This window comes from Carassius auratus, chromosome 12 (genome assembly GCF_003368295.1).
Source record: "Carassius auratus strain Wakin chromosome 12, ASM336829v1, whole genome shotgun sequence".
NCBI classification, from domain to species: domain Eukaryota; kingdom Metazoa; phylum Chordata; class Actinopteri; order Cypriniformes; family Cyprinidae; genus Carassius; species Carassius auratus.
In genome coordinates this window covers 11,731,496-11,758,971 of record NC_039254.1, presented here as the reverse complement: position 1 = coordinate 11,758,971, position 27,476 = coordinate 11,731,496, and the positions used below count along the sequence as shown (strand labels likewise).

Below are 27,476 nucleotides of genomic sequence, written 5' to 3'. Positions count from 1 at the left end.
TCTTGTCATCAAAAAAACATTTTTATTTAATGTTCCGTTGAAGTAAACAAGGTTCCTGGCGTAAAACTGAACATTAAAAGAAAATCAGAGAATAAATGTGATATTATGCATTCCTTCATTGGATAAACATCCAGTCTCTAAAAAAAAAAAGTATATAACTTAACAAAAAAAAAAATCAGACTATTATTACAAGTTTGTTTTTACAGTCTTTAATCATTTGAAATGTTCTAAAGTGTGCACAAAATAGCTGTTTGTCTGTCAGGTTCCTTTAGAGCAGAGTGTGCAAGGGAATAAAAAAAACAAAAACAGACTTAGTAAAACTCAGATTGATGCTTTCTCTTCTCTTTGTTCTCTGCAAAGGCCAAAAGAGATTCACACGTGATTTGAAAAAAAAAGGGGAGGAAAATTTGATTTCAAAAGCAGATCAGATCATACATTTTCCCAGTTTTGTTTGGACATTTTCTAAAAATGTGCTACACTACTCAGCTGAGCAGGAAAACAGGGACATATTGGCTATGAATTATAGTCTCAGTGGATGTTTGTGAGTATTATTTTTAATACTGAAAAAAGGCAGAAGGGTGTAGTCAGATAAGTGCATGCAACTTTTTGAACAAGTCTCTTTGGCCTTCTCACCACAAGCAAAAAAAAAAAGAAAAGAAAGGATAACCAACATAAGATAGTGTTACCTCGCTCACTTCAAAAGTGGCTTTTAATTCTCTAAATTACATACTTGGCGTCCATAACTCTAATGTAAATAACATTTGCATTAAACGATTTCTTTCCATTCAGTCAATACAAGACTAACACAGCTTGGTTGAACCAAAGGCAAAAACAAACTAAAAGAGCTAAAACCGCAGGACAAACAAAACGAGATTGCAAATAAGGTTTGAACGTTCACTGAATCAGAGATGTGGTAATACTGCTATGGTTTGTGTTTTTTTTCTTTTTCTTTTTTTTTTTTACATGAAAGTGTCTCCCGTACTTCTTGTAAACAGCAATTTGAGAGTAATTCTAACCATCTGAGAGAGAAAAGGGGATAAAACACGACTGGCCAAATCATTTACCGCCTCCACTGAAGTACCTTGTTCAGAGTAGAAACACGAGAAGGCAACACCATAGGTTTAGCGCTGATAATGGATCATAAATATCCCTTTGGGTCACAGTCCTCGTCTCAAACAGATACAGAGCAAACCTTGAAGTCTGTCTCTCTCTTTCTCATTGTTTGTCTGAGACGATGTGCATAACTGAGAGTATGAGCGGAAGCAGAGACTAACCCAGCTAACAAAAACATGTTCAAAAAACGTTTCGTTACATTTCTCGGAACATTCAAAACATCCAAATATTATAGAAATGTATTTTGAACGTTTTGCAGCGAAGAGCAACTAGAATTTTTTAGAAATGAAACATTCCATGAATGATAACGTTTTTGTGCTAATGTTATTAAAGGCAACATAAATGAACAAATGTGCTTTCAACATTACCGTAAGAATGTCCGTTGCCAAAGTTTGGAGAATGTTGCTTGTTAGCTGGGAAGGAAGGCCTGGAATTTGATGCTGGCTGACTGAACTTATCTCTCTGCTCAAGGCTATTGTTGGCAGGTGACAGTTGAAGTTTTCCATTTAAGAGACAAAACAATGTCGTAGTCACAGCCACATGAGATTTTAAGACAAAACATGCAGAAATGGCCTTAGGTTCACGTGCATGTCTTTGTGACTTGCGCTGATTTCATTTGAAGGTCATCGGCTCCTGTAGACTGCGAGAAGAGTGCGCTACACACTCCTCCTGTCGTTTCAACCCTTTTATTTCATTCAGAGAGGACAGGAACTGTACATTCTCACTAATCTCTCCTTTGAGATGCATGAAGGCACTTTGGCGCAATACAATACAAATTTCTGATTACTATCAAAATAAGTTAACATTGCAAAAGTGTCTCGTTCAGAAATACTGTCGTTACTGATAATTCATCAACACTTAAAAAAAAAAAAACAGCTTGTGCAAACCAAATGAAATGCACAAATCGGTGTACTAAACAAGTGCTGCATTTCAGGGCACCTCATCGTACTCATAATAACAATAAAAACAAAGGAACCCCAAAAAATCTTTCATTATCAGTACCACAAAGTAATAAACAATATTCAAAACAGCTGAATTCCAAAAGGAGAAGAGCGGGATCTTCTGCGCATTAGTATTTGTGCAGGATAGGCACTTTAACAGTCTTGATTTCAGCTATGTGTGAGGATTTCTGGATGATGCAGCTGGTGGTGGCGGCGGTGGCCGTGTCCTTGGGTTGAGCCAGGTTAGTGAGGGCCATGGCTGCGTTGATCTCCCTCCAGTATGTCTCGTCTTTCCTCTGTCCCTTCTCCTTCTGCATGCTTCTGTAAACATACAAAAGGCCTGTTACCGAAAGATGCTCAGTAGCTGTATTCAAAGTCATTCTTACGTACTATATCTGAAACCAAAAGTCGGAAATAATGTGAGGGGCTGTTTTTTATATGCATGGCAGTTCAGGTTATACGCACCTGTCAGATTTATTTGATCCGTGCTCCAAAGTCTCTGTAAATACAAGCACAGGACAAACCCAGTGTCAATAACAAAACAATGTATCTTAATGCTGCAGATGTGAAAAGTCCGAGTAAGATTGTAAGTAAACATTCGGAGGACTTGTTTATGTGTAGGTCTGTGCTTCTTGTGTGAATGGAGAGAGATGCTTCAGTAATTGAGACTGTAAAGGCTTGTTTCCATTTACTCTGTGAATGGTGGAATCTTCCATACCCAGATGCTTGGCACAATGATAATGTGTTATTTGTTAAATGCAGAGGTCAGCAACACACTTAGGGCTAATTACTTAATGATAATCACCAGTTCCTCTACCACACACGCACACTCACTTGTGTGTAAAGGTGTGTAAAGGACTGACAAATTAAACATTTTTGTAGGTAACACACATGATATATTTTTAAATTATATGTGAAAGTAAAAATTACATAATTATCTTTTACACGGTGTCTACACTGGACACGAGCAGGCCGCTGCGTGACAAAATATTATGAGACTCACTATAATCAGTGATGCTGTCTACACTGAATGTGGCACGACATGACACTGGAAACTGCTGCTGCATTCTACTTCTGACGTATTGACACCAATTTCAAATGATTTTCAATGGTAGCTTTGTCGTGTCCAGTGTAGACAGTCTTTAACTATAGCTAAATTAGTTATATTTAGTTGATACATTCAATTAACCACATTTATTTAATGTTTTTATCGGTTTCTACCACAGAATAAAAAAGTTAATTGCATTTTTTTTTAATTCTTACTTCATTTCTTGAAATTCCAATTTATATCTTGCAAAAATTCATCCATGTTCTACTAACCCTCGAAGCATCATAGGTGTATGTGACTTTCTTCTTTCAGAGTAATCCAGTTGGAGTTATATTAAAAATTGTCTTTGCTCTTCCACGCCTTTCAATGGAGTAAGCGGGTGTTTGTTATCAACAGTCCAAAAGACGTGAAATAAAGTGCGTGCATATGTAATAAAACGTCCCTCACACTGCTCCAGGGGCTGAATAAAAGCCTCCTGTAGCAAATCCATGTGTTTTTGTAAGATAAATATCCAGATTTCATACATAACAAACATTGCTGACTGTTGGGACCCAGAAGATGAGCAGGCGGATGTCATAGTATTTCATCACTGCATGGTTAGTGACAGGTGGAGAAAGAACAGAACAAAACACTGGTCAAGAAGTAGAAGCAGAAAACAAAGATTTGTAAAGAAAAATGTTGATTTTTCGAAATAAGCCAAGAGGAGACTGGTTTTCCTTTAATTGAAACTTTGTTTCCTTTGAACCTACATTTCTCAGAGGAGCACGTCTTCCATCTTCCTAAATCTGGATATTTATCTTCCAAAAACAAATTTTTTGTAAATGTAAAAGCAAAAGCTTTTTGTAAAAGCCTTTATTCAGCCCCCAGAGCCATGTGAGGGACGTTTTCTGAACAGCTGACAACAAACACCCGCTTACCCCATTGAAAGGCTTGGAAGAGCAAAGAAAATTGTAAATATAACTTTGGATTATTCTGAAAGAAGAAAGTCACATACACCTATGATGCTTCGAGGGTGAGTAGAACATGGACGAATTTTCATTTTTGAGTGAAAGAACCTTTTAAATCAATAATGAATTATGAGGCTGCTAGTCCTGAATTGCAAGTACAAACTGCCCCAAATAACAAGCATGTCCTTTTTCCTCTTAATGGACATGCATAACCCTGCGATCTTTTAAAATGATTGTAAAGAGATGTATGATATTAGGCCAGGCTGATTTCTTACTGGACATGACAGTTATGGTTTAACATGCCTCACACTTTCATCTAGGATGACTTTTACAGGCGCTGAATCATTCTCTAAATCCAGATCAGGGTAGCATTTGTTCAGTGAGTTAAACCCCATGCCTTTATTCCGGATGTCTCGGTTCTCCCCCCTGAGGCAATGCTTCTCATGCGTTCACCTCATCCCATCCCAAACCTTGTGCTCACACACACCCCTTGGATCCAGAACGGACATTGGAGCTCTGCCTGAACACCTGCAGGGCCAAACAGCACCTAATCATCCCCAACGGCTCATCTGAGCCGGTGTTAAACTTGTTTTTCTGTAAAAACTGTTCACATGTGCGCTGAATGGTAACTGGGTGTTGAGGAAAGGCCAGCATTACCGCCTGAGGCTGGTGTGAGGCTGATTGGGAAATATCCTGTTGTGCTCAGCTTGTTCAGTAATAGTTTTACGCGGCTGAGAATGAGTGTGTTAGTCAGAATAACAGTGAGCTTCTCTCGAAACTCACAGATGTGTTTGGGATTCAATTAACCAAAGCGGAGTGTGTGATTGCGAAACAAGTAGTTCATGTGAAGATGGAATGATTAAAGATTGTCCGTCGGGAAAACTCGCCTTAATTCATACAGTCTGAGTTTCATTTCTCTTAGTATTTTTCTGAATAATCCCATAATGTTCCTGTCACAATATTTAATGTCTTTTTTTTTTTCTTTAACTGTATTTGTGTCAGGTTCACTGCGCTGATGTATCACTTTTCTCTTTCTGTATCTCTCTATCTGGACAGGATTTGGTTGTGGTGGTTGTCTGTTCTCAATTGTAGATGAGCTTTTTGATTTGCTGTTCTTATTGCACTTGATACAAACAACACATCTAGATCTGTTTTTTGTCAAAAGCAGATATTCAGTCCTTCACTGCACATGCCCATAAACATTGAAATTATTACACAACCCCCCCCCATCCCCCCCGTACTTAGCTCTTCCAAGTTTGCTCTTCTCTCAGTCTCGTAACTGTCTGTTCTGTCTTGGACAAGCTCGTTTATCAACGGTATGAATATGATGATAAATACAAACAACATAGGCTGCTTAGAGACTGTGAAAATCCAGGTTTGGTTTCCTAAAAATACCAGCTCCAGGACTGAATATGTATTTGATTTGGACAGCATTCAGAACTGTTGCTTTTGTCTTTCATTATTACCACAGTGACAGTAGCTCAGTTCACTCTCTTGGCAGTTGTACAGCTGGTTTCTACTGACAACCTCTAGCCTAACAAATAAAGACAACAACAGTCTCCCGTTCCTCACTCTTAAATCATGGCCGGTAATGGTATCTATTCTACTAAATAACATGAATCTAATGATGGTCAGGAATAGAAGAAAAGAAAGAGAGGGAGCGCAAGATGTAAAGCCTCTAGAATAGAAACACAGATCAAATTTGAAAAACAAAAAGGAGAAAATGAAGAGAAATGGCTACTGTCATGACACATCTTTTTCTGCATCAGTTATTGTTCAGAAATACAATATGCAATGACTTCAACGCATCTTACATTATGAACAGTTTAATTTATAAAAATAATCATTCGGATTATTTTAAGGGCTTAAAGGGTTAGTTCACCCAAAAATTAAAGTTAGCCTATAAATTACTCCCCCTCAAGTCATCCTAGGTGTATATGACTTTCTTCTTTCAGACGAAGCCAGTTAGTTATATTAACCTTTTCAGTGGTGAGTTTAAAACTTTCTAGTGGTCCTCCTAGAGTGAGTTTTTTTAAATGAATCAATTTCTCCCGTAATAAGTAATAAGTGGCCGGCAGAGCCGAACAGTAACGGAGTAAATTTACTTGAGTACAGTACTTAAGTACAATTTTGAGGGATCTGTAATTTACTTGAGTATCATTTTTGGGGAGTACTAATGACTTTACTCAAGTACATTTGAGAGGCAAATATTGTACTCTTTACTCCGCTACATTTCTATCCATAACTGTAAGTACCCGTTACTTCTTCGGCCCCGTCCACACGGAGATGTAGCTTACCCCAATCTGATCTTTTTTTCCCCTCGTCTCAAGAAATGTCGAAATCGGAAATAAAAATCCCATAAATGGGACCATACCGCTCAAAGGGTTAAAAATAGTCTTTGATCTTTCAAGCTGTTTAATGCCACTCAGCGAGTGTTGCATGCATTAGTCCAAAAGTAGTTAAATAAAATGTGCCCGTCCATAAAAATAAAAAGTGTAGCGAATTGATGCGTTTTTGTAAGAAAAATATCCATCAGTTCTGAGCAGCACATGCACAAAGCCGATGTCTATACATCATCCGCCTGGAACTGCTTCCGTGTACTACAGTGAGCACAAGCTACATCAAAGTGATTAATGAGCAGCGCTCTCCTCCACCCTCAATACTCATGGCTTAAGTGCCCTTGAGCAAGGCACTGAACCCCCTGGGCGCTGGATATAGCTGCCCACTGCTCCGGGTGTGTGTTCACTACTCACTGCTATGTGTGTGCACTTGGACGAGTTAAATGCAGAGCACCAATTCTGAGTATGGTTTACCATACTTGGCAAATGTCACGTCTTTCACTTTTATTCACTTTGTATCTCTCTCTCTCTCTCTCTCTCTCTCTCTGTTTCTCTCTCTCTCTCTCTCTGTTTCTCTGTGTGTCTCTGTCACTCTCACTCTCTTTCTAATAACTTCATTAATAACTGCATTAGAATGGTATCAACGGCTCAAGCCTCCAATACCAGCTTTAAGATTATGTTTTGGAACTAGCAAAAAGGCATTGGATGAGATGCGAAAGAAATAATCCTACTCTCAATAGTGATTTTTAAGTACAAAAACCAGACGAATGTCTTTAAATATATCATCTGATCGATGTCTTGAGGTGTGGTAAACATAGTATAAGCAGAGTAATCGACTTTGGGCCATTGGCGTTGTGGCCACATCACCACCTCGGGTGTGCATTATTTTTCTAATAATTCAATGCCCCGTTGTCAATTATTCCTTACATATACACTGAACAAAATTATAAATGCAGGACTTTGTTTTTGTCCGAATTATTCATGAGCTGAACTCAAAGATCAAAGACTTTTTCTGAGTACACAAAAGGCCGGTTTCTCTCAAATATTGTTCACAAATCTGTCTTAATCTGTGTTAGTGAGCACTTCTCCTTTGCCGAGAAAAAAAGTCTAAGATCTTTGAGTTCAGCTCATGAATAATGGGGACAAAAACACAAGTGTTGCATTTATAATTTTGTTCAGTGTATGTGTGTGTGTATGTATATATATATATATATATATATATATATATATATATATATATATATATATATATATATATATATTGTTTATACACATAGAAAATGTTTGGTGTCATATAAAATAAATACTTAAATGTTTGTAATAATACTAATAAATTTAGTATTCATCAGCATGACATATAAAAAAAACATAAAAAAAATATAAAAAAACAACAACTTTGAACTCTATACAGATATGCTGATGTCTGTCACTCATGCTGATGTGATGTCTCCAGCAGTGCTAAGGGGGCTTGTCTGCACGGTGCATTAAGCGACCCTCTTTTGGGAGCAGACAGTGACTCCACTTTCTCCCCCAGGGAAACTCTTGTTGAAAATTGGGTGCGGACCCACTGCATTTTCCAAATGCTGCTGCCTAAAATATCTAAAACTCTGATTTTTAAAAACAATAGCTGAGCCAAAGAAATTATAAATCCTCTATAAATCAAAATGTGTTAGATGTTGCTATTTTTCCATTTTTGCAGTGCTCTTTGCTACTGAACGGGTCTGTTTTGAAATGGCACTGTGGGCTATGAGTTGGGGGACTTGTGATACTCCATAAAAATGTTGCTAAACAGGCCTGGTGTGTTGAAAATACCCCAGTACACTTACAATCACCAAAGTAAGTGAGAAGTGAAAGAACAGAACAGAAAGAAGTGCAAAAAATGCAATTCTATCTCTGCCAGGTAATGAGAGATGTCAGACAAGCAAACACTTGCAGCACATGTATGATCTCTGTACACTAAATATTACTGCACAAACGGCTTTCAGTTACACAGACAAATAATGGCATGTTAATGGATATGACAATGTTAATATATTTGGTCTTGGCAAACTAGATTTAACTTGTATGTTACGGCTGCTATGAGCACGCAAGATATGCCGCTGCTGCATGAATAGGCATTTTATTAAAATAAGCAAATAAAAAATATTTTTTCAGAATGTCTACTTTCGTGTTGCACAGAGGAAAGAAAGTCACAAATGTTTAAAATGACATGAGGGTAAGTAAATGATAAGAATTCTTTGAATTCTTTGGTGAATCATTCCTTTAAAGAGACACATAAACACTGGACGATCAAAATTCACTAAGACACAAAACTCCAAGCAATGATCTCAAACCCTGCTCGTCCTTTAAGCAGAAATAATACTAAACCTTGCAGCCAACCTATTAAAGCATAATCCGGCACATCCTTTACTGTACTATACTGTCAGCACTCAGTAATCACAAGATTACACACTCTTAAGAGAGAAAATGGCCTTCTCATTGACTAAGATGTCAATGCAAGCAAGCTGATCTTTCTGTCCCTCGACTGCAAAAGCTTGGGACATTAACAAAACTTGAATTCAAGGGTAGCTAATGATTCGTACATGTAGAACTATACAGGCAGGGTTGAATGGACATTGGCAGCATTGGACAACTGGGTAAAATATTGCAGACAGGTCTGTTTTCGTGCAAACTCTCAATGAGCAATCACAACTGAGACAGAATGGCATCATGGTTGGCATGTCAGAGCAGACTGGGGCTGGAAATATACCTCTATCCGTCCGTTCGTTTTTCTTTTGATCATCCATCTATCAGCTGCATGAAGAGAAGTGACAAATGGAATCTGGGCAAGATGTCATGACTTTTTTGCTACGGAGCCACGCAGACGAGAATGGAAAAAGACGTCAACGTCAATCTGTGGTGACTGAGCGTGGCACGTACTGCTTCTAAATCATCGAGAAACATCCCAGCATGTAGCACAAAGAGAAGCGGATATAGTTCAACAAGATAACCTGCTAAAATGACTGAGCATCAGAAAATAACAGACAATGAATTTGTCACATTTATAACGCAACAACCAGAGAAACTGGAGAGGTCCATGACCATAATCTCTGCCTGCTTTTACTGGTTTATAAAATATCAGTCACATCTTTCACAGCCTTTCAAATAAAGGGAAGGAAAATTAGTTCTGCCCAAAGTAGACAGACATCATCACTTCTTGGTGTCTCATTTTTACTCCAGGCGTCCAAAGTGTGCTTGAGAAAAATGAACGTTGTTCTTTAATATTGTCACTGAAGGCCTGTGAATGATGTTAAAATGAAGTTGGCATATGTCTCGTCTCTGCTCTGCCAGCTCTACCCTTACTAGCTGTCCAGGATGGCAGCCTCCTCCCCAGTTCATCCACTCCATCGGCTTTCTTTCGAGTGTCTGTCTCTTCTGGTCATTCTCTAGATAAATCCATCTTAAACTGTCTGAATTTGTCTTTTGGTTTGCTTCCATTTTTTTAGACTGTTTCCTGTGATCATTTCTGTTCTGTTTCTCTCTTCAACTCGTCTCTAATGTTCCGTTTTTTTAAACCTAATGTCATGGTTCTTGTTTTCCCATTGCCTTCCCAGATCATACTTTTGGTTGAGGTTTCATTCACTGTAATGGCTGTCTTTAAACTATTACTGACTCCGTTCTTCCATTCTCTCCATTCCATTCACGTTTATCAGTGATCGCTGCACTATAAATATCCACGATATCCTCTGTTTCTGGGTCAGGGTGGTTGGAAGAGGCATGAGGCCCAACAGAGGAATGAAGAATGATAGTGATTCTTCCCACATGATATTTTCTCGTATTTTTTAAAAACTCTCCGTGGTGAAAAACACAACAGTCTGGACACTGTTGGACTTCCTTTCCTCAGCCTTTGAAACAAAGCACATTAATCTGTGATGGATCAAACTGCGTCGAGGGTGCTGAAATGTTCTGGGCTGTGGATTTGACTGGCGAGCTTGAAAGAACAACCAAACAGTGGCAATACTGTATGGGGGTAAACAGAGTGAGCAAGAGAGAGACCGAAAGAAAAGCATATTTCAGCCTCATGGACACATGGCCACTCATAAACAGTAAAGCTCATCTTAAGACTTAAGGATTTCTGTGCGTCTGCACAGCAGATGACAAACAATGACAGTCTGATCATGGCCAAGTCATGTGTGAAATCTTCCCATCATTTTGTATTTACCGCTCAGAGAAAACACAAATCACCACTACACACTCTTTACCAGCCAAATAACAGAACAGTCTGTACCAGAGTCACAAATTAACTATGGGCATAAGGCAAAAGTGACACAAATGCCTCAGATGTTTTAAATGGGCTGCAAAATTGCTCCTGTAGTAAAATCATATTTAGTTTTATTGTATAACAAACATTACATTTAATAATATGCTATTTTAGGCCTAAGTAGTGATGGATTATAGTGACTGTAGTGATGCAGTCACATTTTTATATTCTGACTATTTTTAGGTGTTTTTTATTCATTAAAGCTTTTAAAATACAGAATATAAGGAAAATCACATCACTACACTGAGTGTAGAGAGTACAGAGCTGTATTTAATCTATCATAGGAACACGACAGTTATTTAATGCAGTTTATTGTGTAATGATATCTTGTGCATTGTTTACAGCTATTTTTATATTTGATAGTAAATTGATTCACATTGTTCACACTGATTATTGATTCATTTTTTTGTATTTAACATAAATGGATGAACAGCAATTAAAAAACTGAGATATGATCATTCTTTTATCATTCATTAATCCACACATCATTCCAAACCTGTATGACTTTCTATTCTGTGAAACATAAAAGACATCTGAAATTATTTTTCTTCAGACAACTGAAGTCAGTGGTAAAATATTGAAATGTTGGGCTACCAGCAATTTAAGAAATTCAGTTTAAGAAAAAGTCAGTTTTGAAACTTCATGAGGGTAAGTGAAGGATGACAAGTTTTGGGTGAACAAGAAAGTTAACAAGAACATTTTTGACACTGATCTGTTCACGATGAAGAAAACATTCACTGTTTTAACATTTTTTCTCAAGAGGAATCCAATCTTGACCATTCATGACTTCGAGGTCATCCATTGGCTTCCTGTTCTGGACGTGGACGAGTGGATCTGCTATTTGCTAATGGCTGGACAAATTATTTTGATCTCTTACCCTATCGGTACCTATAAAAGTCCCACAAACAGACTTCAAACACACTAGCTAGAGGACATAGCACGCCACTGAGGTATTACAAGACAGTATCTGCACTCTGACGTCTGTCAGGAAGAGAGACCGAAGGACAAAGAGAGGGAGAGAGAGAGGCTCATACTGAAAGCATTTGCTTAAAGTGCCGTAAGACTTAGATAAGGCTCCAGCTAGAACGCATCACAAACCTTTTTCAGCTCCAATAAAATTCAGTTTTGTTTAAGCTTTAGTGTCATTCCAAAATTGAAAAAAGAAACTTTGGAATCATTGCAAATGATTTAGCAGAATGGAAAAACTTGTTTTGATCTGGCATTACAAGTTTGTATGTTAATTCTGCCCAGAGATGAAGACAGAATTGCTTTCGACTGCAATCTCAGAAAAAAGAAAAAAAACCTGTGATTGAATATAATATAACAATGTTTGAAAGTGTTTTCTGAACTAAATAATGATTGCAGACTTGATCCAAAAATACATAGTTAAATGAGTTGCTACCATGTTCCTTTTGAGGTTCGCTCACACACACTTTCTTTCTTTTTAACATGCGCTCTTTGATTCTATTATTTCTATTTTCATCTTGTGAAACTGACTCATTTTGTTTCCCCCCTTCCCTCAAAACTTTACTTTCCAAGTTAGACAAATATGCACAGGCCCTGCTTTACCATTTCTGCTGATCTAATTGTCAAGGTCTTTCAGTTTCAAGCCATTAGGTTCTCCACCTTCATCTAATAGCCTTCCATTCATTTACTGTTTCTTTCCTCCTGTCTGCTATCTATTCTCACATGTACGCAGCCAGAGCAGTGTGTGTCTGTTACTGTTTACATCTCTCCTCCACACAAATCACCATCGACACACACTTACTTTTCAAGTGTGCCTCGGACTATTTGTAATTCATCACGATATATTGCTCTTGAGCTTCAGAACAGTTTATACACAGAGCCGTGCCGAGACACTAAGAATTCAGTTTTTGGAATATGTTTTGAAATGAATCATTTTCAAGTTACAAATGGCTCCAAAATCTCAATTACAAAAGATGGACGAAAACTTATCTAACAGTGTCTGGATACACAAAGAATGTTGTAATAACATAAGATATTTATTCATGCTACTAAGAGGACGCTTACTTGCTCTCCGAGATCCTTTTATAAACCTACTGAGAATACTTAGAATTTCTATTTAAAAAATAATAATTAGAATACTCTTTACAATTTAATCATGATTATTTATTATAATTATTACATTGTAAAAAATGATTTATAAAAGTCAGTAGTACAGTGCCTTAGTATAGTAAGTGCAATCACTTGTATCATATTTTCTTCATCTCAGTTTTTGATGTGGCTTTTATTGTGCATTATTCCCTATTTAAACTCTCTTTCACATCACTTCAGATTCATCCTCCAATTTCTAGCTCATCTCTCAACTCCCCTTTCTTCCTTTCCTACTCCCTTCCTTCATCTCTCTTTTCTCCACCTTGCACTTCTCTCAGCATTCTCTCCTCTCTCTCCCTTTGATGATAGATGATGAGACCCAGTCCTGACAACTGTAACCTAGAGTCTGAAGTAAATCTTGGCTCCAGCCTCCTCTTTCTTTGGGATTGTACAGTCTTCCTTTCTTTTTTTTGTTTTGTGAGGGATGGAGTGGGAGAATGGAGAAAACTACAATCTCAGTGTTTCTGTGAGTGCATACTGCATGTGTACTTGACATGAATTACTTTTAAAACTGTTTTAAACAGCATTATATTATATTATATTATATTATATTATATTATATTATATTATATTATATTATATTATATTATTATACAGTACCTATGAAATGCAATTTACCTTATAAATTAATTTATATTTCAACCAATGGTTTTAATGTTGATCAAAAAAGGCCATGGGCATGTTATGGCTCAACTACACATATTCATAACTGTGTATGTATGAGAATATTTATTACTCTGAATAAATAAATAAATAAAAACATACAAAGCTGCCACTTGGGTGGAACACATTAGTACTTTTTTAAAGGGTACTGCTCTCAGTTTTTTTCTGAGCATGTACTAATATAACATAAAATCTAATGGTGAAGCTTAATATTAGAGTTTTGAAGAATGAAATGAAATAGAGATGTTTTCATAAGTGTTTTCTGCCAGTTGAGATGTGCATAGCAGAGCTGGATCAATCATTGTCCTGCTGCTCTGTGGTCAGTGAGCAGTCCGCTACCGTAAATCAGGCAGTTCAGCATGTACGCTTTAAATGCCATATCCTCGCCGGGCTGTTTCTCTAAATTACACATCCCTCCCCCTGCACTGTATGTCACTGTCAAACAACACTAAAATATGTAAGCCAAAGCCTGTCGTGCTTTGAGAGAAAGAGAGACTTTCAAGCTTTTTAATGGCATCAGACTCTGAATGTTTTTATGTACTGTATGTGGTTGGATGTGTAGAGCAATAAAAGTGTGCTGTGTATTTCCAGCTGTACACACAGAGGGCTGTCAGTCATCTGATGAACAGCAGGTCCTGCACATTAATAATGCCTGAATTTACGTGCTCTCACTCGGTTGCATGTTTAGGCTTGGATGAATTGCCCACCTGCCTCTGATCGCGGTCAGGTTGGCCTGAAATCTACTCTAATGTTTCTGAGTTGGAGAGATTGTACTTTTCTTGGACAATGACTTATAAAGCATTTTCTTTTGGTGGCTTCAGTCCAATGAGTCTGCAGGACTCTTATGAGTGACTGGCACCTTTAAGCCCCGGTGGCCTTGTGAAGCCTCTCTGTTTTTGTTTAACATATTTCTGCCTCCTGCCTCTGTTTAATGTCCACTGACCTTGAAAAAGAATGTCTTTTCATGTCATAAAACACAGGTGACATTCTTGGTTCTGTGAAGAAATATATCTCACAGAGCAGGGCTAACACACGAAAGCACAGCAAATGTTTTTTTCTTTCTCTCTCTCTCTCTCTCTCTCTATGGATTTTATTTCTTTTTATATATACATTACTGATTACAAACATATAAATAATTTTTACTTTATATTCCTGGGCAATGAAGGAGAGTCATTTATGCCTTTATGCCTTTACCGTTACTTTTACTTATGATAAATTTAATGCATCCTTATAAATATATCCTTTTTGAACGGGTGTAATAGGCAGCAGTACCAAAAAGCCTGAAAGTTAGATTGAAGTATTGAGATATATATCACTTTCATCTTATTCATTTCAGTTCCCTGAAGCATAATATCATAATATATTCATAAACCCCTCAAATGACACATCAGTTACAATAACTGGATCACACAGAGTCCGTTGAAAGCAATATGAGGACAAATAACATGTCTCTCTAGAATAAATGGTGCGGCAGCCAGTTTATGTCCCATGTGATGCACTTTCCCTTTCCACCAGCCACTGATGCAACCGGTGAAAATACATCTAAAGCGTTAGACAAAGTTCTAAGAAATATTTTCCTGCATGCTCTCACTTTACTGCGAGCTCCCATCTGCTCTGACAGTGCGGCATAGTGATCTATATCATACAGGACGGCCCCGAAGCCCGTACCATGCATGAAGGGAAAACACTGAGCGAGATTCCTGCCATTAAATATCCCATTAAAGTGCAATTTGACATAAAATCCCTGGCATGTGCCCTGGAATTCTCTCACTTCTTGTTTTCAATGAAACTCCCATCAGGGTTCCCGTTGCGTTTTATTTCGTATTTTTCTTACACAATGGCCTCTTTAGTTTTCCATCAGAGGTTTTGCTGGCCTGACGGCTCCTCTGCCACGTCTGATCTGTGAAAATCAAGTGAGGAGTGATAGAAAGGAAGAGAGAGCTCCTTTATATCCAATTTGTTCCATTAAGCTACATTTAACCAGTGCATTCTGAGATGCCACTTTGGTTTAAAGATGTCTGAGCTAAAACATTAGCGTCTTGGCTAACACAGTGCAGAGACAGACAGACAGCTGTTTTAAAAAAAGACAACATAGACCATAGATCTAAAATTTCAACCTCATGCCGCATTAGTCTGAAACTTGAGGAATATTAGGACAAAAATATTCTGGAATGTAGAAAGAAAGAAAATGGAAAGAAAGAGAATAGCAGAGGAAAAGAGGGAGTGAAATCTTAGGAGGAAACAATACAACCCCCTTTTAGCAAGTAACAAGATTGAACGGCAAATTCAGAATCGATTTAATTCAGAGTTTAGAGAGTTTTGTTCTGATCGATCACTTATTCACTGTTGTGATGCTGCGTGATCTTGTCATCTGCAAGCTGACAAACAGACACTTCATCTACCTGAAAGCCATCTGAACACTTAGCAAGGAAATGGTATTTATTATGAAAGCGGAGGAAAAACCACATAACTCATAAATATTCTTTAAAAGAATAACTGCGTCTTGGAAGAACTGATTAAAACTGAAATAAGCAACAAAATACACCCAAACTCGTTCCCTCTGTCTATCTCAGCAGGTGTCTACATAAGCAGCCTTGCATCACATAGCACACAGGGAGCTCAAACATTAGTCCAGAAAGTAGTTAGCAACAGCTTTTGGGTTTGAAGAGAATTCCAGCGTTCTGTTCCTCAGCCCCGACATAATGCAAACCATGTTTGTCAGTTAGATATGGCAAAATGAAATGAGAAACACAGTAACACAAAGATTGCATGGCGAGGTCCCAGAGGCTCGATGTGAACAACAATATTTAAGCAAAGAAGTGAAGAGTAAACAATATTATCAGTTATGAATCCTGTCAGAGCAAAGACGCAGTCTTCTGACCTGAAGAAACTCTTTCTCAAAGAGAAGAGAGAGCAAACACATGCGCTCGAAGGCTTTCGTCGCAGACACAGTATCTCACAGAAATTCCTACCAATTATCAATAGAGGCTGACATGCTTCCAGATGATGATGAACAGGGCTTAAGCAATTGCCAGAACTCTCCCGAAACATATTTGTCATTTCGGAACGTCTAAAAGATTTGCGATAACATCACAAACACCTGGAGGACTTAAACAGCAAATGGAGCAAATACAGCTGACTGTGAGGACTTTGCAGACGCTTCCTACCGAGAGACTACGAACCAACGCTGACCTTAAACAGACGACTTATAGAGGCCTAAACTTTGGCAGAGCTTGACTTTTTCGGTAAATGAGAAATGCTGGGTTAAGTGAAAGCTCTAGAAAGTCATTATCAAGCAGCTGCAATGAAGAAATTGGTGGAAAATGGCCAAAAATGCTTCATTACTTATTAAGATATTAAGAAGCTTTTTATTTTATAAATACTATCACTAAAAAACACAAGTAAGATGTTTTAATACTCACCAAGGCTGCATTTATTTGATCAGAACTACAGGTAAAACAGTTTAAAATCAGTGTATTTTAAAATGCAATTTCTTCCTGTGATGACAAAGCTGAATTTTTAGCAGTCATTTCCAGTGTCACATGATCCTTCAGAAATCATTCCAATATAATTATCAATGTTAAAAATAGTTGGGCTGCTTAGTATTTTTGTGGAAACTTTTTTTTTTTTTTTTTCATTTAATTTAATGTATTTATTTTTGGGATTTTGTCAAAAGAAATTTCAAAATCATTATCTCTTTAAAATATATATTTTTTGTAAAAATGTAAAAGTCTTTATTGCCAGTTTCAATTAATTTAATGTCTCCTTGCTGAATTAATATTAATTACTTTCCCAATAAAATGTATGGGCCCCCATATTTTAAAACAGTAATGTAATGTATATACAGTAATGTATATATTGCAGAAACCCACTGAATCTAGTTAAAAAATACATATTTCATAAGTTGTTTTAAGAACCTCTCAAATGTTCTGAAAGCTGAAACCCCTAAAGAGACATTCAGACCTTCTACAGTGACCTACGTTATGTATTAGTCTACTATTAGGTGAGATGTGGTTATGTTTAAGATACACAATAAAAGAGACTTAAAGAGAAAATTATTTGGGTTAGAATTGGTGCTCACTTCAGAAATGATAGAGACCAAAATTATGTTCCACACATTGCACACGCACAAACACACACACACACACACACACACACACACACATACATACACTTAAGCTTCTGACATCTTGAACCTAAAGTTGATATACACTTCCACACTTGCAATAACACACAAACATCTCTTTCCTTCACAAACTGTCTTTTGATTAAAGACTTCTTGTTTCTTAGTAGTGGACGTCGGACATGAACTCAAAACTGTGTTGAGAGAAAAAGTGTGTAATATTGAAAGAAAAACAAAAAACAAGAAGATAAGGAGCGAATGAAGATTGAAAAGAGAGAATAATTGTCAGACTGACTAAAGAAGTCCTGATAGTTAATGGGCTGAAGACTAAACCAGGATGAGCTATGTTTACTGTACAGTATGTTCTGTTTCATTGCAAGTTCAAATCTGTACTTCCATGACCTTAAACGTTTTATCAAAAGTACAAAGCTTAATATAAAAGCGTGCATTCTTTGAACTATTGAACTGCGATATTTTCAACTTACCAGTATTTTCATACTATTAAAAACGTATTTCATAATATCTGCAAACGTCAGGTTGAAATGAAATGATTTATAGAGCTGTGTGTATGTGTAGAATAGAGAAAACATATGACCCCTCTGTGACTCTCCTCGTTGTAGAACAAGAAGCCAAAATCATACATAGACCAAAACACAGCTGATACTGAGCTAAAGAAACAGCTTCAAGATGCCCTTCTTCCCCACAAAAAGCGAAAGAGAGACACACAGACAAGGAAAGAATGCAAGACTGGCAGCAGCTCACCAGTTCTGTAGATAAAGTTGGCTTCTGTCTCAGAAGAAGACGGTGACAGCAGGTCTTCATCATACTCATTAGAGCTGAAAGAGCCTGAGTGGTTCCTCCTCCTTGCGTCCATTACACCGTTGGCCACCATTACGTGGCGGAGCGAGTCGTTAAGGTAACGGTGCAACAGACTGCTCTTGTATTTAGGTGGCGACACGTAGTCATCAGCCAATGAGGCGTCTGCAGCGGCTCGAAGACCCGCACCCACAGCGCCACCTTCCTTCTTGATGACGCTCTGGTACATTGGCTTGCTGAACTCCCCGACCTGGGCCCGTGCTGCTGGGTCACCATCTGGATGTGATGCAGGATACATACAAATATGTCAATGCACATTTGAGAAGACATTTGCAAAAGAAAAGGAACTGAACTATAAAACGTCAATATTTTGATCTCCTGCCCTTTACGCCATCTCAGCAGGGAGCGACACGGTCACATTTTAATTGAATCACCCTTCTCTTCTGCATGACCCCTCCAGCACACTGAAAACACTTGACTGGATTACACTCCTTGAAAACATGGGCCTCCCAACTGCAAGTGAGTGTGTCCGATCAAATTTGGTGCTGAGAGACTGATAACAGCTACAGCAGTGAAGCAGAGAAACACTGAACCTACTGCAGAATGGCATCATTTGAGAAAGTAGGAAAATAAAATATAATAACAAAATAGTGTTCAAATATATTTACATAAATTCAATACAGAAGTGCAAAATGTGAAATATAATTTTTTTCAATACGCATGTGATAAAATTAACAAAATAAAGTCAAAACAAACAAGCAGACCGACAAAAAAAAAACAGCTATTCTACTGTTCAAAAGTTTGGTGGTTTGTTCATTTTCTTTTTAAAAATTAACACTTTTATTTTATTTCAATTATTCAGGAGTGACAGTAAAGAAATGCATAATGTTATAAAAGATTTCTATGTTAAATCTGTTTCCAAAAAAAGGAGCAACTAATTGAGCAGTTAATATCTGAATAAATATCTGAATGATTTGTGAAGAATCATGTGACACTGAAGACTGAAGTAATTGCTGCTAAAAAAAAAATTATTTAAACTGTGATAACTTTTTTTTTGTTGTATTATTATTTGTATTTTGTATCAAGTAAATGCAGCCTTGAGATTTCTTTAAGAATTTAAATGAATAAAACTTTTGAATGGTAGTAAACAGAAAACAAAGAATTGTATAAGGCCAATGGATTGCTTTGACTATATCGGTTTTCATTTATCTACTCTCACACAGTAGCGGCTTTAGTTCTAGACTGAAGTGTAAATGCAACAACCGCGTGATGTCCATTAATCATGGTATGGAGTTGTCTGTTATTTTTGCCAAAATACTGAAAACTGCAAGGACAAGTCGAGAGATAAATAATTTTGGTAGAACGGCAAGTGATAAATCGTCTTGATTTCATTTTGGTAACAAAACCAATAAAAGTATTAACTTTCTCATCAACAGGGGGAAAAAAAAATTCTTCGGACATTCCGATGTCATATATCAGCCTTGGAGAGACTGTGTTCAGTTGATCTTTTCGTTCCGTTGATCATTCTGTAAAAAACACCCAATCATTCATCTTTTGTTATTTGCTCAGCCACCTGTAGTCCCATCAGTGATTCATTAAAGAACAGAAATGAGAGACAGTGACTTGTTTTATTACTGGATGATTTGTGAGACTTTGTTTGTTCATTCTTGAAAGAAAACTACCTGGAGCATTACTAGTGATTGTAATACAACAGAATGGATGGTCCAAAATGACATTGTCACTAATATCACAATTACAGAATTAATACTTTTGTTGCAGAACAAAATTAGATCATTTATTACTTGAAGTTCCACCATTGCTATTTATCTCTTGACTTATCCTTGTGGTCTTTAGCACTCATTTTGCCTCTCACACATATGTCTTCAGTCAAATCTATACAATTACTGTCTTCAGCAATTTCTTTTATAACAAGGTGTGTTGATTCCTTTTTTGTTTTGATTTACTCATTTAAGAAAGCCATATTACTTTTTTTTCTCTCTCTTTTTTCTTAGCGCATCAGAAGCACAAAAGCTCATTTTTTAAAGATTGTTTTAGTGCACACTAAACCTTGACAACCATTCCATAATGTAGGAAACAAAGGTAAACACACTGGAGTTCACACAAACGCAATATTTCCTAGGATACGGGGTTAGGATTGCGTGAGTGAATGCCTCCTAAGTGAGCTAGGATTTCACTTCAAGGCTCTATCTTGACTCAAATGTGTGAAGAGTGCGTCTGAAGCTCAGATCTTGTGTAGCACATAATTACTGAGCTCAGACACGGGAACGACAGACCTGATGAAACGTCTGTGCAACAAAATGTTCCCTCTAAACAACAAGACATTTCATACGCATAGTAAACAACTTGTATGATGTTACATGATGTTTTAGTTGTATAATCACGGCTCATAATATGTGGGTGTATCTCACAGAAAATCAAAAGTTTAAAAAAGTGAATTTTCTATGGATTTTTTTTTTTTTTTTTTTGCAAAAAAATTTTTTTGCACATAAAAACTTTTACCAATATAGCAATACAACTAGTTATCAACACACTTTCATAAGTATTGAAACAATACTCTTTGATTCGAAGTTCTGTGGAATTTGAGGTCTAAGGTTAAGCTAGGCTGCTGACATGGTTTCTCTGCCATTTTTTGGTGTAATGAAAAAAAGGAAGTTATTTGTAGGGTGAGACAGATCTGAGAGGCACAGACTTGGGCATTCCTCTTCTAACCACAGCGTGTGTGTCCTCATCCAAGACATCTAATCAAGGCACCAAATACAGAGTGTGTGTTTGGAGGTCACTGTTAAGCACAGGGGGATGATAAGTGTTCTGACTGAATGTCTCATTGTGTGCGGATGCTTATGTTGAGCGATGCGGCCAACAAACATGCAGTCTGTCAGACAGCCAGCGACATCCCTGTAGTTGCAACGCCTTAGCGTGTGAATTAGAGCGTGAAAGAGAGAAGGAAAAGAGAAAACTTTTGATAGTTAGTTAGGATGTTTTTGTGTTTGTGCATGTAAGCACAAGATTGTGTGCGAGTGTTTGTGGTTGAGTCCTGACGCCCCGTTGTGGTGTGTTAATCACAGCGTGCATGACTGTCTGTAAGCCTACGCGTCTGTCCGGTTAACTTAAAGACAGAGGAGGATGCACACACGAGCACTGCGCTCGACATACCCCGACCCTGATTTATGGCTCGACTGCTATACGATGCTATAAAAATGTTTGGAGTGTTGCACTGACTTCGTTGTAATAAAACATCCGTGTTTAAGCGTCCTGTCTGGCCTCTTTCTGCTACATGCAGAATAAAACCCCAAACAGTTTCTTATAAATACCGCAACACTTCATACAACACAAATTTAGCACCAGGATAGGTGAATTTGTTTGTGCTTGTTTGTTTTAAAGAGCGGTTTTACTTGCACTCTGTGCATACACTAAACCAGTGATGAACAGTGTTTATTGCAGTATCTGTGTTGTACAGTACATGTCTGACTCATCTGCACCTTCTCAAAGGGATACTTCATTAGTTTACTCACCTTTCTAGAACGAAAACTATTAGGGGCATTAATCATTAATCACTAATACAATTCGTAGGAAAAGGCAACTAAAAGGCATCATAATGGGCTGGAATAACATGACGGTGCATAAAACATGACATTTTATTTTTGGGTGAACTATCCCTTTAAGTGTGCATTTCCTCACCACAAGCATTGTGGGCATCCAGTTAGTGGTTGAGCAATATGAGTTTTTCAGTGACGGATTGTTAAACTTTACATTTAGTCCTTGACACCCTCGCTTTCAGCATCACAGTCAACCTTGGCACTTCTGTAAATGCGAGTGTGTGTTTTTGGTAAGTCTCCAAGGACACTGCAAGAATAATTAGGCTCGGTTGTTTTTACACGTGTGATTGTGTGAGCAAGGATGAGTGAGTGAGTGTCGTACCATCAGAGCAGGAGTCATCGCTGCTGACGCTAAGTCTTTCCGCGTTGCCCTGGACGTATTTGTTGTAGAGTTTGATCCTAAGAGCCCAACTCAGATCAGGCTGCCGAACTGTGTTCTTCAGCCGCCGTCGAGCATTGGCAAACCAGTTAGACACCTGAGAAAAAAGAGAGGGTGTTGGAATGGTACTGAGGAAAGAATGACCAATAAATAAAAACTATGAATGTTCATAAAAGACACAAAAGATTTGTTTATTATTGATTTGGTAATATAGATGTGTTTGGACTAGAAGCTCCATATACTGCTTTATTTATGGGGAAACTATGAAAACTATTAAAAATAGCAGGCTGATGCCACACGCAGATATCCCAGGAACACTGTGAACGTAACATCACATTAAGTCTTCTTCAGCTGAGACGATGACGAGCTGGGTGCTTATTCTGGCCTCTGCCACTCTCACCTAATAATATTCCTTTTCCTCAGCCCGACGTCTGTCTTTTTGCAATAAAAACAATATTTAACCCAGCCTTCTCCATTTCACAGAGACCAGAGACCATCAGATGTTATACTAGGAAAACTTTTCCTGCCCGATACACTTCAGGCCACTTATGACAGGCATTGTGCTTTAAAAATGTTATTCAAGCTCTGAGTTTCCTGACCTCTGCTTTATATAAAGTTTTCAAAGAGCCACATTTTTCACTTTAAGCTGATCAACGGAGGCCAGATTTTGAAGGAAGCACTGAGTACTCTAGCAATGAGAAAAGTTCAGGTGTTTTCTAAAGTCTAGAGATGTTCAAGATTTGTTCAGTCACGTATGATTATTTATTCACTGAAATTGAGCATAAGTTTTGGGTTTGTAAGTCTTTTTTTCCCATATTGCAGTGCCGTCTGCTCACATTTTTTAACAAATGGGTCCTTTTCATGAATATTAGAACCAGATTAAATTTGTAGGGTCATCCAGAACAACATCTGTAGGCTGGGCCAATTCTTAACCAATTTAGAGAACATGTTTATGTCTTCATGCATATACAGAGACACAGACTGAGACAGATATGTACACACAAACTGACACTCAGCACGGACTGGAAAAACACACATGTGAAGAGTTAAACACAGGCCAGAATGTCTCTGAATTTTTATATATATTTATTGGTTAAACAATAATAAAAAAAAAAACCTTCACTAAAGTTGGTTGCAACTTGTGTTTGGAATGAACACCTGCATTTTCATCTCAATGTAAAAGAAAACTGTCATTTTAATAATCCTTCTGTCAAGAACTAGTAGCTCTTGGTAGCACGTGTATGGAAAAGTTGTGGAAAATGAACTTACTCACCTGCACAAGTGTCATTTGTGAGCCAAGTGCAAGAAGGATTTTCTCTGTTTTAGTGGGGTACGGATTGTCCCGGTGTTTGTAGAGCCACTGTTTCAAAGGCCTGGCCATGTCTTGCAGAGCTTGCCGTTTGTGCCGTACCTTTCCTGGGTTCTGACGAGACCTGTGGAGAAAAACAAGCCGACACAAGCCACATAAACCTCATGACAATTACACAAGACTTCAGAATGGGCACTGGTGTGGAGAAATTCCATAGGATTGATTTATTACAGATTTTCCACAGTGAGAAAAGTATTTTTAATTCTTTGGGGGCATTCTTGCTGCCTTCTGTTTTATTGCTAAGAAATGTCAGGAAAATAATCGACTAAATATATTGAAGAATTATGTTTATAATTAGAATTTTTTTTATTATCAATAGGAAATAACAACCACCTTCATCTGAAAGTGACATTAAATGAGCAGACCAATGACCTCATGGTAAATGTTTAGAACATTTTGTAAAAAGAAAAAAAAATTACATTAGAAATACAGTGCAAGCAATGTTTAAGAAAAACATAAAAAATGTTATGTTCAATTTTAAAATATTCTGTAAGGGTTAAATATTCTTACATGAGAGCCTAATTAACACTCATGCTCTATAAAACCAGCATCATGCTATAATTAACTCTCCCAGTGAGGGTTTTTCATTCAAAATCTGTTCACAGTCCGGCTGCAAAAAACAATAACGCTGCACTGAAATAGCTCCATGTCATCCAACATCTGCACAATGACACATGTGCTACGTATTCCTCTAGAGACTGGAATCGTTGGAAAAAATACAAATAAAATAAATGAATACAAATCTGCAGATATGCACAACAAAATGTTTACAAATTCTGACAGTCACATTTATTCTCAATTCATGTTAAGTATCACACTTTTTAAAATATAGGTTCTTTAATGGTTCATCTTTCATCAGGAACCCAATACAGGTTCTTTAGATCAACAACGCATTGGTTTCAGCAGGCGGTTCTCCAGAGAGAGAGAAAAAAGTTCTTAGTAAAACTTTTTAACGTAGCATCGGCCCATCCGTTTTTCTACTAATTGGAACCTTTATATTCAAGAGAGAACAGAATCTGGTTGTTTAAACCTGTAGATGTCAGTATGGCGCTGTTACTGTATATCACCTTGATATCGTCCAAAAACCTGACTGCACATTTAACATATTTTCCCCAACGCTCCGAGGTTCATGTTCAGCAAATATTTTCCTTGTAACCCAGAACTGTATTAACAACCTAAATACGTTTTTTTCCCTCCCTGTTCTCGATATCGGCGACACACACCTCTGTATTTATATTAATAATTTTCATTAGCAGTGATATTCCCCTTGAGGCGAGCAGCGCGGGGATAGTGTTATCCTATTGGCTCCTCTTACACGCGCAAACGGCCCTTTCGGTAAGCGCGAGCCAGACGCACCCGCTGCGGAGGATGTTTGCACAAGTTTTTCACAAGACATCACTATTATTAGGCTCGGTGTTGCTGTGTATCGCAGTCGTATAATGAAGCACTGTGTTGTCTGCAAATAGAAAACAGGCTGAGGTAAACAGCTTGGGGCGGTGAGGCTGAACGCGCTGGGTTCGGAGGGCAAATAAGGGATGACATGGTTTCTTCTTGCACCCTCACTATAAAAATATTCGTGATTGACTGGACCACACATACAGTTGAAGGAAATGTTTATTTATTAGAAACAGGCCTGGACGTGTTTTAAATTTGCTACCGAACACGCATGACCTCATGTACCCCAACGACAAGCCCCTGCTAATTCAGCACCATCGACAGCGACTTAATTGAATTGTGAATATTAATTTCCTGCAATTCTCTTTTTGAAACCTCAACGTATCCTAGATAAGAAGAAGGCGAGCAGGCTGTAAATTCAAACCATATGCTCTCTAACCACAACTGAGCGCAAATCTATGGAAAGAAAACACAAAGACTAAGAAAAGTCAAACAGTTGGACTTTTCACCGTTGGCTCTAAAATTGAACAACTTGACGTTTATCTTTAATAAGGTTCTCCTTGCTGTCACGCGGTTAAAAGGAATTAACAGTGTTAAAATGACCACAAGATGACTTAAACAGGCTATCATTATATTCTTTTTTTCTGTTAAGTATCTTAGCAGAATAATTAGGCTGATTATTCCGTCATGAAAATAAACGACGTGCAAAGCAGTTATCATCCACTGTGAAAAAAACAAGCTTTAAAACTTGCGGTGCTAATGTGACAGTCTGCAGTGAACTCCGAATGAGTTTTCTGATGAAGAAAATCGAGTGTAATTGATGGAAACAAATGTTTCACTTAATGAAACATAATGAAAATGCATCTGCTTCATATTTGGAGTATTGTTGATGGATTTTTTTTAACCTGTAGTACATTTGACAAGAGACACTGAAGTGTGTGACATACCCGGGTCTCCTGTGCCGGATGGCTGAGCTGTCTTTGATGACTGGGCTGCTGGCGAGAAGGTCCGGATGCTGTCCATCTATCACCTCTAAATAATTTCGACTGCTTCTTTCCACCTCATTCGCCTTCTCCTCGAATAAAACCTGGCTGCTTAACTTATTAAACACAATTGTGTTCATCTTTGGTATATTAATCCTTCTTTCCCCCAGTGTCCGCTGAACGCGCCCTGGCCGCCGAGGGGATGCCCTACTCAACGGAGCCGCTGCGCCTTGTCAAAATCCTGTCAAACAGAAAAAAAGATGACTTTTATGTTCACTATCCTCGGCGAGTTCCCCCAGACATACATCTCAAACAAACTTAATTTTCTGTAGGTAAAAACTTTTTTCATTTTAATGTAAAGACGCCGAAAGAAGATCACCTCAGTCAAAACAAAACACTCAAACCAATTAAGCGCGAGTCTGAGACAGGCGCGCGTGAGGAATATTTGATGACTGATATGTTTGAAGCTTCTGTAGAGTTTATTTGTGCAAACTTGCATAACACCAGCGGTATTTAGAATGAATGATGGCTGTTTGACACAAGGAGGTCTATTATCCCGCGTTGACCGGTCAGTAACACATACATAGCCCATTTCATACGACTAGAACAGAGCGTGTGTCATTACTGTAGAAATATTTGCTTATCATCTAGTCTACTTCAATTGATGCCATTATATATATGTATATATATATATATATATATATATATATATATATATATATATATATATATATATATATATATATATATATATATAGGCTATATATCGTACTTTTATTTTCTTTCTTTTTTTACACCCCCCTATGTAGAGAGAAACCGATTTATGGGAGATTTTACACCCCCCATGTAGAGAGAAACCGATTTATGGGAGAACAAAAGTTAACATTTAGGGACCTTCTATGCAATCCACAGTAGTGCGATGGAAATTAACCAAAAAAAAAAAAAAAAAAAGTATGACATCCCTGTCATAGTTCAATAAATGTGACGCGACACGACTCACTTAGTGAAAACATTTAGAAGTCATAACTGAAAACGCTTGTAAAATATAGGCCAAATGAACATACCTGGACGTAACCCCTTCTGCGTCTTTCTGTAAAATGTAATCCAGTTTCCAGTTTCCCATTCCCCTCTCACATGTTCTCCGCTCTAAGATCCTGTGCGCAAACCACACGAACCGCTTTCGCCTCCGTGCTTTATTCAGGCGCGCCCGGGAACATGAATACACGACTCGTCTCGTGTTTCCCAGCTCAGCGGCTCAGACGGCGAACATACAGTGATTGTTTTATGCCGGTTCCGCCGCCGTGCAGGGGGAGGCTACCGGGAGACAT

At 37.8% G+C, this 27,476-nt stretch overlaps 1 protein-coding gene across 1 annotated transcript; it reads right to left on the bottom strand.

Moving 5' to 3' along the window:
* LOC113111846 (homeobox protein Mohawk-like) lies at positions 1 to 27,476 on the bottom strand. Its single transcript, XM_026276997.1, has 7 exons — positions 27,213 to 27,476; positions 26,113 to 26,389; positions 23,675 to 23,834; positions 22,345 to 22,498; positions 18,352 to 18,681; positions 2,520 to 2,553; positions 1 to 2,375 (listed from the first exon to the last, which is right to left on the bottom strand). Exons 2-7 carry the CDS (start codon positions 26,286 to 26,288, stop codon positions 2,183 to 2,185), a joined length of 1,047 nt encoding a protein of 348 aa, XP_026132782.1. The 5' UTR covers positions 26,289 to 26,389; positions 27,213 to 27,476; the 3' UTR covers positions 1 to 2,182.

What these genes read in the sequence shown, in the direction of transcription:
- LOC113111846 (XM_026276997.1), bottom strand. Translation starts at nt 26,288, where the DNA reads ATGAACACAATTGTGTTTAATAAGTTAAGCAGCCAGGTTTTATTCGAG. An exon ending in CAACTTTATCTACAGAACTG is followed by an intron (nt 2,554 to 18,351) that starts GTGAGCTGCTGC and finishes TTGTATTTACAG; the next exon opens with AGACTTTGGAGCACGGATCA. An exon ending in GGATCAAATAAATCTGACAG is followed by an intron (nt 2,376 to 2,519) that starts GTGCGTATAACC and finishes GTATGTTTACAG; the next exon opens with AAGCATGCAGAAGGAGAAGG.